Source organism: Chaetura pelagica, unplaced genomic scaffold, assembly GCF_000747805.2.
Source record: "Chaetura pelagica isolate M959 unplaced genomic scaffold, ChaPel_1.0 scaffold511, whole genome shotgun sequence".
Classification (NCBI taxonomy): domain Eukaryota; kingdom Metazoa; phylum Chordata; class Aves; order Apodiformes; family Apodidae; genus Chaetura; species Chaetura pelagica.
In genome coordinates, this window is record NW_009952161.1 from 348,340 (window position 1) to 366,374 (window position 18,035).

The 18,035-nt window shown below is 40.7% G+C and overlaps 1 protein-coding gene across 1 annotated transcript in view; it reads right to left on the bottom strand.

Annotated features, from left to right (window-relative positions):
- LTBP1 (latent transforming growth factor beta binding protein 1) overlaps positions 1-18,035 on the bottom strand; it is a 134,849-nt gene that overhangs the window by 41,761 nt on the left and 75,053 nt on the right. Inside the window, exons 17-19 of the mRNA XM_010007248.1 lie at positions 17,526-17,648; positions 12,674-12,796; positions 7,370-7,495 (exon numbers count right to left, since the gene is read on the bottom strand). Coding sequence (XP_010005550.1) covers positions 7,370-7,495; positions 12,674-12,796; positions 17,526-17,648 — 372 coding nt within the window. The remainder of the gene's footprint in view (positions 1-7,369; positions 7,496-12,673; positions 12,797-17,525; positions 17,649-18,035) is intronic.

An 18,035-nucleotide genomic window follows, 5' to 3' on the forward strand; every position in this document is an offset into this window, starting at 1 on the left:
TCCGATATCATCAGAGTTTCACCTATCTGGTCAAAAAACCTGAATACTCTCTCTCTTATTCAGAAAACCCTTTTAAGAAAAGTTAAGGAAAAGAAATCAAGATGAGTAAACAATGGTGGATTGACAGCTAGGTATTTAAGAAAACAGATAATAACACGGTGTTTGTATTTTCAGTGGCCAACTACAGTTTAATAACAAAGTTCCTGAGCCACAGGGCAGTTACTTTGTTAAAAGCTAAACAGAAAAAAGTACAACGGGGGATTTCAGAATTACCTAAATTAAGAGTATTTCTCTTACTTAATAGCTAAATGTTAAAGGAAGCATACAGGGGAATGGATCACACAGCTGGCTCTCCAAAGGTAAAGTAAGGTCATTGACTAAAAAGCTGCAGAAACAAAACTTGTGATTGTAGCAAATGTCCTGATTTAGTATATAATATAGCTTTTTGTTTTCAAAAAGCACACAGTCTGAACATGCCTGGATCTTTCAGTGTATGGGAAATTACAGAGAAGGTCCAAGCACCAAATATTTTTCCTTGTCTAGACAGCTCACTCAAAGGACTCCTGTTTTACAGCCGGAAAGGACATTTGTTTCTTTAATCCCCCTGTAAAACATGAGGCTTGTAATCGGTGATTCTCTTGCTATATGGAGACAAAGTACAGGAAAAAAACCCACCTAAATATGAAACTAATATATCTATGTCTATAAAGTGACTAAGGCAGTTCTCTGTAATTACAACCTGGTTTAGAATCCATGACTCAGTGCTGCCTGCTTTAATCAAAACTCCTTTGATCTAACATCATCAAGGTCTAAAGAAAGTCAAAACACGTGTGCGCTCAAGTTCACTCCTATCCAGCTCAGCACTGTGGTCCTGTTTTCTGTCAGCCTGAACAAGATGAAGGCACACGTAGCCTCAGGCACGATATTTACATCTCACTGAAACCTACTTACATGGCGAGGCGTCTGGAAGAGGAACTGTTTCCTAGGACAATTCTCTACAGTGCTTAGGGGAACAGAGCTCTGATTCAGTGACTTCCAGGGCTGCCCATAACACCCATACATAAAATCATACATAAAAATGAATATTTGAATAAAGACTTTGGCCACCTGAAGCAATTATGCCAGCTGGTCATTCCATGCATTGCAATCATGTGGGCAAGAAAGAGGTTCTTATTTCTTCCTCTGTGTTCTTACTTCTCTAGCCAGCATCCAGGTAAGTAGTTGATGCCCTAAAACAGGTCTCTCAGCAAATGTGAGAAGGCTGGTGAAGCCTGTGATTACTCGTTATGAAACAAGAAGGTAACTCAAAGGGGCACACTCTGGAGACGCATACTTGAAACTGTTTGGCAGAAGCCTGAACTTCCTTACTTCAGTGTTTAATCAGAGATTTGATGAAGCTTTGGAGTTGTCTCTACTGCATAAAATTTACTCCATATAACAGATTGTACTCTGCTCCAAAAGGACTCCTAGATTTACCATACCCTCTTCCTAAAGCTGCGTTGTCTTCTCTATATGTGGACAAGAGTTATGGTTGTGATGTGCAGTCGCAGCAAACATCTACTTCTCATAAGATGTCTTTGGTGGCAGAGGTAACAGTTATGCACTGTCGACAGATCCACCCTTTGCCTCTTCAATTTTCAGACTTCTTAGGTATGCAGTACTCTTAAACAATGTAGCATCTTTGTAAATTTGTAGATTTGCAAATTATTCTTTGGTCACAGAATGATCTCTGGGTGCTCTGTGCAAGCATCCAGAAGGCTTAGACAGGTGACTTATTCAGTGGAGAAGGAAAAGAGAACAGAATACAAGAGGGAAAGGAAGAAGCAGAACTCATAGAGCTCTGGTGAGGCAGGCAGTGAAACTCAGTGCTTGGAGCAGAGAGAGGGAAAAATGAGGGAGCCACAGAGAGGCATATAGGATTGGACATGGAGACAGAAGAGGTGCTTGGAGCAGGGTATTGACTTAAGCATCAGAGAACCTCTAACTTGAGTTGTTGCCAAGGCAGTTGACTAGCAGCCAACTGGGTAAAACACTGCCTTTACAGGAACACCAGGGAGCTTGAGAGGGAGCTAGGGAGTGCTCCGAGAGCCTCCTGTTCAGAGAGCTTGGCATCGCCAAATTTCTGAGCCTGAGGCCAGGCAGCAGTGGAATGTCACTGCTGCAACAAAAGTTTGTCTACACCTTGGAAGAAGACACAGTCTCCACAGCTGTTCAGTTTACTTTGGCCAACAGCCATAAAAACTCCATACCAGAACTGAACCACATGGCGTTCTTAAATGTTTTATGTTGTTGTTTCTGATTTCTCAAAAAAATGAGTCAAACTCATAGAAAAACAGTTTGGAGATAATGGAAAATCTGCACCCCAGGTACAGAGGAGCATCTGAATCCAGCAAAATTTCCTCAGGTTCTTTCTCTGATGGTATAAACAGTTATTCTCACTCACTTAACTAGAAGTAAATTCACAGAGGCACCTAGTGTAAAGAACAGTAGCTCCTGCGGCTGAGAGCCACATCCTTTCTCAGAACCTGGAATGTCACACATTCCTTTTGTTTCTGATCCTTTTGTTTCATCTTGCCTTTTGCTTGAAGCTCACAACACTACAAACATTAACACTGATGCCACCAGTGCTCCCCTCAAATGAGTTTATTAAACTCTAGAATTGTTTTTATTAAAATGACAGAATGGAGAAATTAATAATGGTAGAAAAGGAGTGCTGCTGCTTCGGAAGACTAGAAGTACCTTTGCTTTGCCAAGTTATTAAAATACTTTTCCAAGTGCTGAATATAAAGTCTGATCTGTATTCCATACACACCACCAATTACTTGTGAAGCACGCTCAACTGGTTTTGTACTCGCCGTTTTATTCTTCATTTAAAAGTTCCAAAACTACTCACAATCCTGGAAATAAGATCTTGTGATTTCATCTATTTCTGTTTAGTAAAACTTTGGCTTTTTTTTTCTAATGGAGATTAACTTTATACTACTACATCATATGTGACAGTAACCCTTCCCTGGGAACTGTGCTACTTTATTAACTGTCAGAGATCCAGAGGGACTCATTGTTTCTGGTACATCACCTAAACTTAGATGCCACTGATTTTTAAACTTCTTTTTTTTTAATGTTGTGTTTATATTAGGTTTTGTGTTTTTAAATTTCTGAGAGCTTGATTTCATAGACCAATAGAATGGTTTGGGTTGGGAGGGACCTTAAAGATCACAGAATCTTAAGGGTTGGAAGGGACCTTGAAAGATCATCTAGTCCAACGCCCCTGCCAGAGCAGGATCACCCAGAGCACATCACACAGGAACAATGTGTCCAGGTGGGTTTGAAAGTCTCCAGCGAAGGAGACTCCACGACCTCTCTGGGCAGCCTGTCCCAGGGCTCTGTCACTCTCACAGTAAAGAAGTTTTTTCTGATGTTTATGTGGAACCTCCTGTGTTCCAGTTTACACCCCTTGCCCCTTGTCCTGTCACTGGACATCACTGAAAAAAGCCTGGCTCTGTCCTCCTGAGACTCCCCCTTAATGTATTTATAAAACTGATGAGGTTGCCCCTCAGCCTTCTCTTCTCCAAGCTAAAGAGACCCAGCTCCCTCAGCCTTTCCTCATAAGGGAGATGTTCCACTCCCTTAATCATCTCTGTGGCTCTGCGCTGGACTCTCTCAAGCAGTTCCCTGTCCTTGAGCTGAGGGACCCAGAGCTGGACAAAATATTCCAGATGTGGCCTTACCAAGGCAGAATAGAGGGGGAGGAGAACCTCTCTTGACCTACTAACCACACCCTTTCTAATGCACCCCAGGATGCCGTTGGCCTTCTTGGCCACAAGGGCACATTGCTGGCTCATGGTCATCGTCCACATGGGGTTGTTCTTCCCCAGATGCAAGACTCTACACTTGCCCTTGTTGAATTTTATCAAGTTTTTCCCTGCCCAACTAACTCTCCAGCCTGTCTAGGTCTTGCTGAATGGCAGCACAGCCTTCTGGTGTATCAGCCACTCCTCCCAGTTAAGTGTCATCAGCAAACTTGCTGAGGGTACATTCTATACCCTCATCCAGGTCGTTGATGAAGATATTAAACAACACCAGTCCCAGTACCGATCCCTGAGGGACTCCACTAGTCACAGACCCCCAACTAGATTCTGTCCCATTGGCCACAATGCTCTGACTTCTTCCTTTCAACCAGTTCTCAATCTATCTCACTACCTGATCATAAAGACCACACTTCCTCAGTTTATCTACAAGGATGCTGTGGGAGACGGTGTCAAATGCTTTACTGAAATCAAGATAAACCACATCTACTGCTCTACCATCATCTATCCACCTAGTTACTTCCTCATAGGAGGCTATAAGGTTGGTCAAACATTACTTCCCCTTGGTAAAACCATGTTGACTGCTCTTAATGGCCCCCGCATCCTTGATCTGCCTAGAGATAGTGCCAAGAACAAGTTGTTCCATCACCTTTCAAGGGATGAAGGTGATTCTGACCGGTCTATAGTTACCTGGGTCCTCCTTCTTGCCCTTCTTGTAGACTGGTGTGACATTTGCTATCCTCCAGTCCTCAGGCACCTCTCCTGTTGCCCATGACTTACCAAAGATGATGGAGAGTGGCCTAGCAATGACCTCCACCACCTCCCTCAGCACCCGTGGGTGTTTTCCATCTGGACCCATTGATTTATGGATGTTCAGACTGCTTAACTGATCCCTAACCCAATCTTCACCTACCAAAGATAACTGCTCCTTTATCCTGACTTTTTCTGGGGCTTTAGGGATCTGGGGCTCCTGGGGAGAGTCTGCAGGAGTAAAGACAGAGGCAAAGAAGGCATTCAGCACCTCTGCCTTCTTTATATCCTTTGTCACCAGGGCACCCACCTCATTCAGCAGTGGGCCTGCATTGCCTCTGGTGTTAGTTTTATCTGCAATGTATTTGAAGCCCTTTCTATTGTCTTTCACCTCACCTGCAAAGTTTAGTTCCAAGGAGGCTTCAGTTTCCTAATTGCCTCCCTACATCCTCTCACAACAGTCCTATCATCAAATTCCAACCATCCTGCCATGGGCAGGGACACCTCCCACTAGACCAGGTTGCTCAAGGCCCCATCCAACCTGCCACTGAACACTTCCAGGGATGGGGCGTCCTCAACTTCCCTGGGCAGCCTGTGCCAGAGTCTCACCACCCTCACAATAGACAACTTCTTCCTAATGTCTAACTTAAATCTACCCTCTTCCAGTTGAAATCCATTACCCCTTGTCCTATTTCACAAAGTTAAGAAGTGTTCTAACTCTGGATAGGAATAAAGTGTTTGGTTTCTACTAAGAGCAGGCTACATTTTTCTCTACTTTTTTTTTTTTTTTTTTTTTTTTGCTATGCTCAGCAGTGAGGCAAAACACCTGCTACTCCTTTTCTTGCAGAGATATTGAAGATACTTAACCATATCCTTCCTAAACACTGGGTGAAATGTATACATGCTGCCAAAAAAGTCCATAAACATGCTTTGGAATTATCCCCATTACTTGAAATCACTAACTACTGTTTTGTTCATCAATCACTGGAGTTGTTCAGGTTCACTCTCATTAGCCTACTTGACCAGGCTTTTTTCTTGACAGTAAGAGAATGTTTCTTTTGACTTAGGCTATGATGACAAAATCAAGTAATGTTTACAGAGGCAAGAGCACAAAAAAATCCTGCAGGATTTTCTATAGTTAGCAATAATAATTAAAACACAGTGGGTTTCATGTCATGTAATACCTAAATATACAGCACTTACTTCCTTCCAACAGCATAACAGGATTCTTGCCAGTAGCGTAGTTCATTTCATGAGATATTATATTACTAACTATATGGCAGGTAATATGACAGGTCAAATAATAATGCTGTAATGCTGTTTTTCCTCTGGTAGGAAAATTTAGGGGGACTAAATGCAACAGTCAGGCAGAGGTTTCAATACACTTCCTCCACTGAAGGAAGAGCCTTTTCACTACCTCTAACTGAAACAGGAGAAGAGCTGGCCCATGAAAACCAATCACATGTGGATTTACTGGCATATAATTTGGGATAGAGAAGAGCTTGCTTACTTCTCGGATGCCTGAGACTGGCTACACATAAGGTTTTAACACTGAGCTATCACTGCTCAAGGCTTATCCTCTGCATTATCCTGCCAAATGACTACCATATAATTCTTTACCTTTCTGAACTTTTCCCACAAGGCTTCTTGTCTTGAACAATCCGCTCATCTGTAAGAACAGCCATTCTTCATCCAGTTGTGGGAATTTTTGTTTTCTGTCAGCATCACTGACTACACAAAGCCACATATCTTGGTATCATTAAGCACAAGTCTTATTTTTAATTCATTGCAGGAGAGCAACCATCACTAGCAAGTCTGTGCATTCCATTAGCAACAGGATAAATTCTCGTGTTATAACCAAATAAAAACCCTAGTTACATCTAAATTTCAGGTTCCTGGTTGATGTTTCTCACCAGTGTTATTACTGGAGCAGCTTTTTACAACCTTATATGAAAAATACCTGTATAAATATACCTGTATACACTTACGAAGAATAAACTGGATTTAACACTGTAAAGATCCAATTACTGCTATTTACTCCATTTCTACCGTTTCAAAATATCTGAGGTTCTATCACAGGTAGCATTTTACCACAATTTCCAACTGGATTTTCTCCTGTTACATGGGTGCTTCATCCATATCTTAAAAAAAAATTAAAATCTTTACAAGCAAGGTTCTGTTATCTCACACAAAGCAACAAGAATATTCAGGCAGTCCAGGCTTGCCACTAACACACTAAAGAAGCTTTAAATTAAATAATCCTCAATATTTATGGCAGGAAGGGTCTTACCCCTGCAACTTACCAGAAACTTGAGTTCCAAAATCACTTTAAATGCTTTTTATATATATTTATTTCTTCCTCCCTTGCTGTAAGATAGAAATAATTTCCTGTCTATGAACAATTTTAATATTATTACAGATGTCCACTGGTGTCATATACCTTACATAAGAATATCATTCCCTCTTTTGCTATCATTTACCATAGTTAGGTTAGTATTCCTTTTTTTTTTTTTTCCCCCCACTAACTTCTTTTGCTCAAAAAATACAATCCAATATTAAGATGCCCAAATTATTAAAAATCAAGGAAAGGAAAACACAGCTTGTAACAAGCATTAATTCCATTGTGTTGCCCATTGCGTACATTTCCCATTATCCTACTCATGATTCAAACAGCAACATTCATAAGAAAAAGCCGAAAGTGCTCCTAGGTGGCAGACTGCAGAGTTAATAACGCTTTTGGGGTATTAGACCCAAATAAACCAGTTTTCTCACCCAGCAAACCAATGGGAATGCATGAGTGTAACTTGTCTCACCTTCGCATGTTCGTCCATCTGCAGAGACAGAAAAGCCCTGCTCACATATGCACTGGTAGGAACCATCCGTGTTTAGACACTCCCCGTGAGGTGAACAGAGGTCAGATCTCTCACATTCATTGATATCTGAAAACACAGAGGCATTGATAACTTTGCAAATCATCACACCCTTAATATTAAGCCTAAGTTCAATTTGCCTTAAAAGCAGCCTTTAGTTCCACTAGCTATGTAAAATTATGTAAATGGGGCTCATTTTCCAGAGTAACCAAATCTTCTGGGATCATTCTTGAGCTCTGTACAGACATCAGTATGTTCTGCTGCATCATACTCTCACTATATCACTGTCTGCCATGAGGATAAGCAGATGAGAGTGATTTGTGAGATAAGCGCCATACTGGCCAACATTTCTTCTGCGTTAGGGGAATTCTCAGACGGCTCCAACTCAGTGCTCTTTGATTGCTGCATGCTGGTCAACTTCTGCATCTGGTTCCATGTGTTACTAGCGGGTCTGGAGCTGCATGTCTCCCAGGAGGCTGATTTTATATAATTTAAAGCCAAATACTCTCTTGCTGATGGAGAATGGGAATGGTCCCAAAAGGTCTGTGATCATCGTTGTTTCTTTTATTTTTTTTTCTTTTTAAAACTTAAAAAGTATTTTTTTAAACACTGCCTTTCAAACTCCTGAATCTGAAAAACAAGCTTTTCTTTCTGATGGATGTCTCATCTTAACAAGAATACCTGCCATCAGAACTTAAGGGCTGCATTCATTCATTAAGATACCTCTTTCACATGGATTACCATTCACATTGTAATCACACTTTTGTATTTTGCTTTACAAAAACCTATTAAGAAGTTTTCAGTACCCTGCTGAGATCAAACACAAATTTACCAACAAAACTTACACTTGTGGCTCATTCATCCATCCATCATCAGACACAGTAGAACTTCTTATTCTTAACGATGTCTTTTGTTACTTTGATTCTGGCAGTTGTTACAGCCATACAAAATGGATCAAAGTAGAAAGTAATTTTAACAGACTAGAGAAATCGTGATTTCAACACCATCATTTCAAGACCCATGACATCCATTACAGAATTTTCTTTAGACAGCGACTGATTCTGTCCCATGTGCAAACCTAGGCCAGTGTCCTGTAGTCATGACACATATGCAGAAAGAACAGAAGCAGCTTGGGGAAGGGTAGTATCTGCATGAGGTGCACAGGGAAAAGTCAGTGCACTGCCCGTCACACAACATCTACATGTATAAAGTTTTCTCTGAATTCGTAGTAAATGGGAGACCAATTACATACTTCCTGAAGCTCTCTGAAAGTCGAGTAAGGTGGGAGATCAGCAATGACAAGAACAGTATGGTACCTTCTCAGGACCCACACAGTTCTCAAGACTTAGCTGTCAATTTCTTAAAACTGCCAGAGAAACACTGGAAGCAAAACCAGCTGATTAGGCAATGTGGTATTAAAAGACAGGTAAACAAAAGTAAAAGTGTTAGGGAAATAGAGTATAATTCATCTGAAAGAGCAAACTGCATGCTTTTTAAAGTTTTGGACTCTTTTCAACTACTCTCCTTACCAAAGTGCATGTTCCTAATTTCTACTCTATGCCAAATCCAACTTGCAGACACACTGCATTCTGTGATAGATTTGCCAGTTTAATGCAATAGCTCTCTACCTTCAGTTATGGTTTCCTTTGAAAGTATTAAGGCTATGATCAAGTCACCCCATTTATTTTTTTTCTTCAACTGAGAGTTTAAAAGCATTCAATCCTTTTTCCACCAAGTCACCAGCTTTTTTGGGTTCATCTCTGACCCTCCTCAGCTGATCAGCATCCATTTTGAACTATAGGCACCCGAATGTCAGCGTACAATGTGTGAAGAGCTGTTGTATCAGTGTAAAACAGAGGTAAACAGACCTCACTTACTCCTGATGGATATTCTGATTTTTCAGCCTCTGAGGAGGGCACTAGTCCTACTAGCAACAGGGCTGTACTACAGGTTTATATTCAGCTGACTGCCTCTGACCCCTAAATCCTTCTCAGTGACCACAGCCTTAAATGTCATATAAGGCTTTAATTTTCCCTCATTGTGTTCTCAAAGCCATACACACTATATAAGGCTATACTGCCCCCCCCATTCTGATGTCATGGCCATACATCAATGTAAGGCCATACTGCCCCCCCATTGCAATGCCATGCTTATACATTCCATATAAAGCCTCTCATTGTGCTATCATGGCCATACAGCCCATATCAGGGGCCATACTGACCCCCCATTGAGATGTCATGGCCATACATTCCATAGAAGGCTATACTGCCCCACCATTGTGATCTCAGAGCCATACATACAACGTAAGGCCATACTGCCCCCCACATTGTGATCTCGGGCCTGCACGTACCATACAATGCCATGCTGCCCCCTGATTGTGATCCCAGGGTCATACAGACAATATGAGGGGCCATACTGCCCCCACACTGTGATGTCATGGCTATAGTGATCTCAGTGCCATACATACCATACAAGCCACACTGTGCCCCCATTGTGACCTAAGGGCCAAATACACCATACAAGGCTATACTGCCTGCCCATTCTGATGGGATGGCTACATACACCATATAAGCCTATACTGCCCCTCATTGTGATAGCAGAGCCACGCATAACATATAAGACCATACTGTGCCTCATTGTGATGTCAAGGCCATACATACCATACAAGGTCACACTGCCCCTGCATTCTGGTGTCAGGACCATACAGGCTATATAAAGCCATATTGCTCCTCATTGTGGTATCGGACCCACAAATAACAGATATGGCCACGCTGCCCCTCCCATTCTGATCTCAGAGCCACACATACCATAGAACAGTATACCACAGTGATTAGAGGCCATACACACAATGTAAGGCCATATTGTACTCTCAATTGTGATTTTGGGGCCATACACTCCATGTAATGCTTTACTGTCCCCTGATTGTGAGCTCAGGGTCCTACAGATTGTATAAGGGGTCATACTGCCCCCTATTGTGATGTCATGGCCATATATACCATATAAGGACATACAGCCCATCCAGTTTGATCTAAAGGTCATACAGACTATATGTAAGAGGCCATCCTGTCCCCTCTTTGTGACCTCAGGCCCATACATACCATATAAGGCCATACTGCTCTCCCCTTGTGACCTAGGAGCCATATATACCATATAAGGCTATACTGCCCATACATTCTGATGTCATGGCCATACATACCATATAAGGCCCTATTGCCCCACCATTGTGGTGTCATGGCCATGCATATCATATAAGACCATACTGTAATGCCAGGACAGGAGGTAATGACCTCAAGTTGTGCCAAGGGAGGCTTAGATTGGATCTTAGGAAGATTTTCTTCACTGAAAGGGTTCTCAGGCATTAGAACAGGCTGCCCAGGGCAGTGGTGGAGTCACCAACCATCCCTGGAGGTATTGAAGAGTAATAAAGACATACAACTTAGGTATATGGTTAGTTAAGAACTTGTCAGTGTTAGGTTGATGGTTGGACTCGATGATCTTCCAAGTATTTTACAGCTAAGGGAGTTCTTTCATTATGTGATCCTACAAGCATGACTGAGATTTCTTCGTCAATAGAGAACTGGATATTTTGAAATATATGTTGCTTGTTCACACCCATTACAGTCTGTGATCAAGATTATTCTGCACTAGTGGCCTATTCTCTGGATCTTTTATCATGCCTCTAATGTCTCCGGACAAATTTTCTCAAAAACTTTGTGTTGTTTCTTACTATTACAGAACTCTGATAAAACTAACTTTCAGTCTCTTAAAAATGTCTGAGTTTAGCTGCTGCTTAAAATATTTTGAAGGCACTGTTGAAATGTAAAGAAGTAATAATTTATGATACAAGTATGGCTAGTTTTGTCCAGTATAAAATACAGGACAAAAAAAATATACTTTAGATTTCCACCATTGACAACTAAAAATTCTAATGTTGTATCCTGTAACAGCTTAACAAGTAGTCAAAACAGAAAAAAAAAAAAAAAAGTGTAACCATACTTAATTCTGATAGCTAAAGATTTTCCCTTATGTTCTTTCTCTCTGTCCACTTGTACTGTACTTGTCAGTATTCACTGTATTAACTCCTTCTTTCTTCCATTTGTTTTGATACTGGTGTGGCTATTTCTCAAGCAGTTTCACTCTCCTCTACAGCAAACTGTTGTTTTTCAGTGTTGGTGATCTGCTTTCTCAAGTGCGGTGCTCTTACCCAAAATAATTTCCAATGGTCATTAATATTTTTCTGTTAAAAATACTGTCTATACTCTCTGTCCCTTAGTTGGCTCAGAAGTGTTTTCAGTGTTGTTATATTTATCTATTTAAAATATATAGTCTATCTACTACTATTTTACATAGCAGAGTGAAGAGAACAGAGTGGTATCATAGCTGGCATTGACTTATAACTTGAGATCAATTCTTTTTTACCTGCTAGAGCAAGGTCTAATACAGCACTTCTATACACTGAATGCAACCTTTTCTGAATTGGAAAGCAGTCACATAGAATACTCAGAACTTTTCCAGGGAATTTACTGTTGGTTGCACAAGATCTTCAGGATAGATCAGCTGGAATACAGTCTCTCAGCTCAAGTCTAAACTGTGCATAAGAGAGCAGCCAAAGCCAAGTCCAGTCTCCTGGTCCTCTGGCCATTTAGAGCACAAATACACCAACACTTTCCAGCTCTAATACCACAGTTCTCTTCTCGTAAAACATATGGTAAAAGAGAGTTGTGAGGCACGTCAGGGTGTTGTGTCAATACCAAGCTGGGATTGTTTGGAAGTAAAAGCTGGGAAGTACTTTTCAGGGTTTGGCAGTGCTGACTCGGCCTCAGATAACAAATACTCTACTTCCACACCCATTCTCCACAAAGCACTGCAAGTGTTTTAGAGGAGAGAGAGATTTGTCAGATGTGACTTGATGCTAACTATGCTGCTCTTTCTCTTATATCACTGATTGACAAACATTGAAGGATCTGTCAAAACAAATGTTTCCAGGACTTGGGAAAATACAGTACTGGATCTCAGATCTCATATAGATTCTCTCATCAAGTTGTGAAGGTTGAGATTTCAGACTCTTGAAATAATTTCTCAGCATGTATTTACAGAGAGCAATATAAGATGAGAAGAGTAAAAAAAGTACTACAAATTATATATGAGTTTCTCTTCCTTAGTATGATCTGTAACTATGACAAGTTAAGCTTCCAAGCTTGCACATTTATATTAATGATTCTGGTATTTTTTGTAGCTATTTCATACCTTGACATCCCCGATTTGCTATCTGCTGGAAACCATCTGGACAAGTGCATTTGTAAGACCCATCAGTATTAATGCAGTTTCCTCTAAGGCAAATATCACTGTTTTGAAGGCATTCATCAACATCTGAAATAAAAACATAAATGGAATATTAGATTATGTAAAAACTAATTAAACTTTCAACAATGATACTAACTAATTGATACTAACTTAGCAACTTGAAGCTACAATACCCTTTAATACCTGTGTTCATGTGTGGAAATCAAGTTTACTACATTTTAGGATGTCCTTTTAATTTCCCTTTTATAATACCATCAAGCTTCTTGTATTTCTAGACAGCTTTAACATTTGAATTCGTACGTCATGGCCAGTACCTCTAACGTGTCATCTGCACCTCTCATGAAAGCTACCATAATGGATCTTCATATGCAAATTTGTAGTTTGCAATATCGTTTGGATGTGGTGTTGGTGGATATGGTTTAGGGGAGAACTTTGTAGAGTAGGGATGATGACTGGACTCGGTAATCCCAAGGGTCTTTTCCAGCCTGAATGGTTCTATAATTCTGTGATATGCAATAGATCCAGCCCTGGAGTCAGGGCACACAGGGCCTAGCTCCCAGCTACCCAGCACCATGTGCCCAGCTCTGTAGACTCTGCCCTAGTGTCTTGACACCCAGGTCAGTGGAGGAAACAGAGCACAGCTTCTGTGGGTACAGGATTAACTCAGCAAGTGTCTGCATTCCAGGGATATTATACAGTTTTGCTTCACTACAGCTAAAGATCACAAGGTATCCGGTGACTTTCCCTCTAAGTTTAAAAAGTAAACAGAAAATGAGCCAAATATAAGAAGCATCTCCTAAGCAATTTTCCCCTGCCTCCACTGTGCCCTACCTCATAATTCACTGAGTCTACTGCTCTGATAATGCAGATAGCTTCTTTTGAAAAGCAGTTATTAAAGACTTTTTTCCACAGCCTTTGATCATTCTGATTTCTTAAGCATAGATTTTAGCTGATTAGAATCGTAACATTTTCCTGCGTTGCAGGAATGAATAACTATTGTAATTAAAAAAGAGGACATGACCTCATTTCTACACTTATCTCTGGAGAGCCCACACTACATCAGAGTGCAACTATCCTTGGGATTTAATCTATTTGATAAAAATAAGAAAGAGATATAGCTTTCTTACATTAAATGATTGTTGTTGCAGATAAAACTGCCCTTAATGCTGATGAAGTTGTGACCTTTTGATAACCATGTTTTATAATAATTTTCAACTGAGAAATAAATAATGTTTTATTTAAAACAGCAATTTGATGAATTTGATTAGGAGCATGAGAAAAAATTAACGACTCCCTTGCACTGAGTTAATGCCAAGTCACAACAAGAAGGCGTGTTCTGCCAAATTCAATCAAAATCCACTATTTCCTGCATAAGATGCAAACCTCCCTTTTTCTGATGCAGCTCTTCATAGGTCCAGTGGTCGCTGCAAAAGAATCTGCAGAAAAATCAGAGGTAGTCACTCACGCTTGAGATGTTCAGTGCTTTTTACCACCCTTTACATGTGTATGCCTTGAGCATTTTGGCTAGCAAAATCCCTGAAGGCTCCTAGGAAAACATGGGAGGCTCCTATGCTTCAGACAGACACTTTTCCAGTAATCCAAGTTCTTTGAGATGTACAATCTATACGCAAGTCCAGCCGGTGCACATCAGCTTTACAGCCTGAAACATTTTTTGAGTATCCTCTGACATGACAAATGTCCATCCCTGAGTCTTTTGAGAAACTGGACAGAATCCAAACCACTCTGTTCTTGTCATACAACGGTGCTGTGCTATACCCACAGTTTTGTCATCTCTTTTCTGCTTACTCTGTTAAGTGTTAGAAAACATTCAGGCAAATGGTTGTGGAGTCTCCTTCTCTGGAGACTTTTAAGATCCATCTGGACTCATTCCTGTGTGATCTGACCTAGGTGTTCCTGCTGCAGCAGTGGGTTGGACTTGATGATCTTCAGAGGTCCTTTCCAACCCCTATGATTCTATGAAACAGGCTAATTCGAAAATCAGAGGCCATCATAGGGAATAGCACTGTATGTCTTCTCAAGGGGATTTTCTCTTCATGGAAGCTCTGCCCTAAAGTCCACGCACACATCTGGCTGATCTAACAGTCAAGAAAAAAGCCATTTTCACGAAGATGGGAACATGGCTGTGAGGCTGAGGACCTCTGCTGATATGCAAAGAATTTGAGATTTAGACCTGTAGTCAAGTGATTTCCCAAAATAGGCACTGAATACCTTTAAAAATAATTACATCACAAGGTGAGGAAAAACAAGAGAGGTGAAGGCATCACAGATAAAGCGGTTGCATAAAGCATTCTTACTGACAGCAGAAAAAGCACAGTCTGTTCAAACTTGGTTTCCAGGGTGCAAAAAGCAGTCTGAAATATCCTGTACTTCAGAAAATATTTAAGGGATATAATGAAAGCACAAAAGAATTTATTCCACTTCAAGAGATGAAAAGATTTTGAGCAGAGTTCATAACATTCTTGAAAATCTTCAGTGAACAAACTGTCTCTAGAGAAATTCACCACTCTGCCACTGGGTGAAGAAGCTGCAATATGGTTACAGACTTTTGCAAATGGGAAAAAGACCCTGAGGCAAGGCAGAACTTACCCTTTTTCCTTGTATGATTCAATCCCTCTTCTTTTGCCTTGAAAGCTTCTGAAATTATTTTTTCTTGAAAATTGCCCTTGAACAGGACCAAGGAAGAGATGAAGATAAAGCATGGACCTGTCCTAACAGGCTGTTGCACAGTGATGAAGAGCAGCAACAGTTACCATGACTTCTTGGGCTGTAGGGAATGCACTAAAGCAGTCTGAAGAGAAGTTCTGAAAAATATTTGGGCCCTCAGCTACAATGGATTTAAATACATTTCTATATTTCATTTGTTCTCCTTCACTACAAGATGGTTTAACTCTCCATTTCATATGCTCACACATGTTAACACAGCATTCACTAATTAAAAAATGTGTCTGCAGACTCTACGGTTTGTAAGGCTTTTTGCTGAGGGAATCAAAATGCTTGAAATAGTTATGTATCTCACTCTCTCACCATCTCTCTCTCTGCTATACCCAGGAAAGAAATAACCTTTTCTTCTTTAAGATGAACATGGTTAAGAACTCATAAATTAAACTGCAGGAACAGAAGACTATCTTCACACGTGCAAAGCACTGGCACAGGATGCTTGAAGAGATGTCCAGAATCCTACTCAGAGCAGGTTAGATAAGTACCTGTTAGAATGACATCATACAGTCTGTTCTGCCTTTGGGACGCAGGATTGACTGGTGATTCCTTCCACTGCAGTTCTCTTTGATTCTTGACACAGTACCCTGCATGTGTTGCAATTCATGAAGATCTTGAAGCCAGGTGATAGCAAAATTATTTGGCACAAATTTCTAGTGCCTTGCATCATCAGCCCACATTTATTGAAGCTGATAGAAGTGATGCTGGTATTCACTAGGAACTCTGAGAAGATTGTGAGTTTTTTTCATGACCAGATTCTTCAGATGTGTCAGTAACAAAGAATATCAGTGTGCTTAAGAGATTTATAAGATATCCTTACTCCTTGTTGGCGAGAACTTCAAGAGATGCTGTCACTTACTAAATGTGGACAATCCAGTATAATAATTGATGATAAAGTCTGGTCTGATGTTACAACTTTGTCTTGGGAAGATGGCATTTGGTTTGGTCAGGGGGGAACTGCTCTTCTGCCTGAATTACTTAAAGAGGAGGATTCCTGACCTATTGCTGTGGGAGAGAAAGTGGGCACTGCCTCCTAGGCACTGCTGTGTGGAGGATAACCTAAAACCTAACAGCAGAACACTATGAGGCAGAACAGCAGTAGCAAGCTGTATCTTCCAGCTCTGTATCATCAGCTACAGAAAGCACATCAAAGACTGGAAAGCTTTTATGTTCTAATATTACATGTATGGTGAGACCTTAACTAAGAGGTTTGTTTCCTCCTAGGGTGAGATAAGGAAGCAACTGAGGCACAGCCTTTCCTGGATCACACTAGTAAGTAATTTCACATGCTCAAGATGACCATGAGTAGTGCAGCAGATGTACCGTATCAGGTGGTATAGCCCATGATGGAGGAGAGGAAGTAGCTTTGAAATAATTCATTAGGAAAAAAATCTGTTTGCCAATTACTGAACAATTAAATTGCTCTACTTGAAAGATAATAGGATGTTTCTGTTTTGTGTAACACAGCATTTCTCCCTACATTTACTGTACATATTTCTCCTCTTATTTTTGTTTTTACAAGCTCAGTATGTAGACTGCTTTCTGAGACAGTGAAAGCTGTGAGCTCCAGCAGACTTCCCTGGAGCTCATCTTATACTACATATATTCTCCTGCCAATGCACATGTGGGATTGTGGTGACTGGCTACAGGTTCCCAAAACCAGCTGGAGAAGAAGCTTGAACTTCACAGGCCCCCATGTGAATAGTGAATGCTGGCAGAAGCCTTTATAATAGAGAACCTCTGTGTCAGAATTTGAGCAACAACATCTGAAAAGGCTTAATTGTTTTTGGTAATAATGTCAATTTCTCTTCCAGTCTTACTGTTGGAAACACATGCTGATTTCTTCTATGTCAAAAGATGACAGGGACTATTTCTAAGAATCCATTAAATATGTGGCTATGTAGGTGGGGACTGCTGAATGGTTGACAGCCAAGTACAAAGAAAGAAAAAGAAGCAGCACCTCTTCCTGTCCCATTCTCAAAAGAGCTCATGTCTTTAACTGCAATACTTGAGATCTTCTTGAAAAAAATTAATTACCAGCTTAAAAGCATAAGCTTACCTTCACACTGATCCCCAGTGGAGGATAATGTATAGCCTTGGCTACAAACACATCTGAAAGATCCTTCTGTGTTCCTGCAGCGCCCGTTCCTACAGAGCGATCGGTGCCGGCATTCGTCTATATCTGTAGCAGAAGGGACAGTGAAAACATAACTCACCTGAAAATTACAATTACTAATCAAATAGTACAATAACTCCTTTGGAGCAAAAGAGCAGAGTGTCAATATCCAGCACTGTTTCTCTTGACCTTATTTATTAACAAATGCAGTCAACATAAAGCATAGATACATATGAAATTGTAGATAGGATGTTTTCCTTGAGATGACTGCATTCAGCATTCTCTCCTGCAGTGTCAATACATCCCTCAATGCTCAAATGGGTACACACAGACACACAAACACACACACGCTGCTTGAGAGCTGCTTTTGTTTCTTTTATATCTGGCAAACGTAACAAGCCAGCCGCTTCAGTGAGTCAGCAAAACCCACAAAATATTTTCCAGGAGGATCAC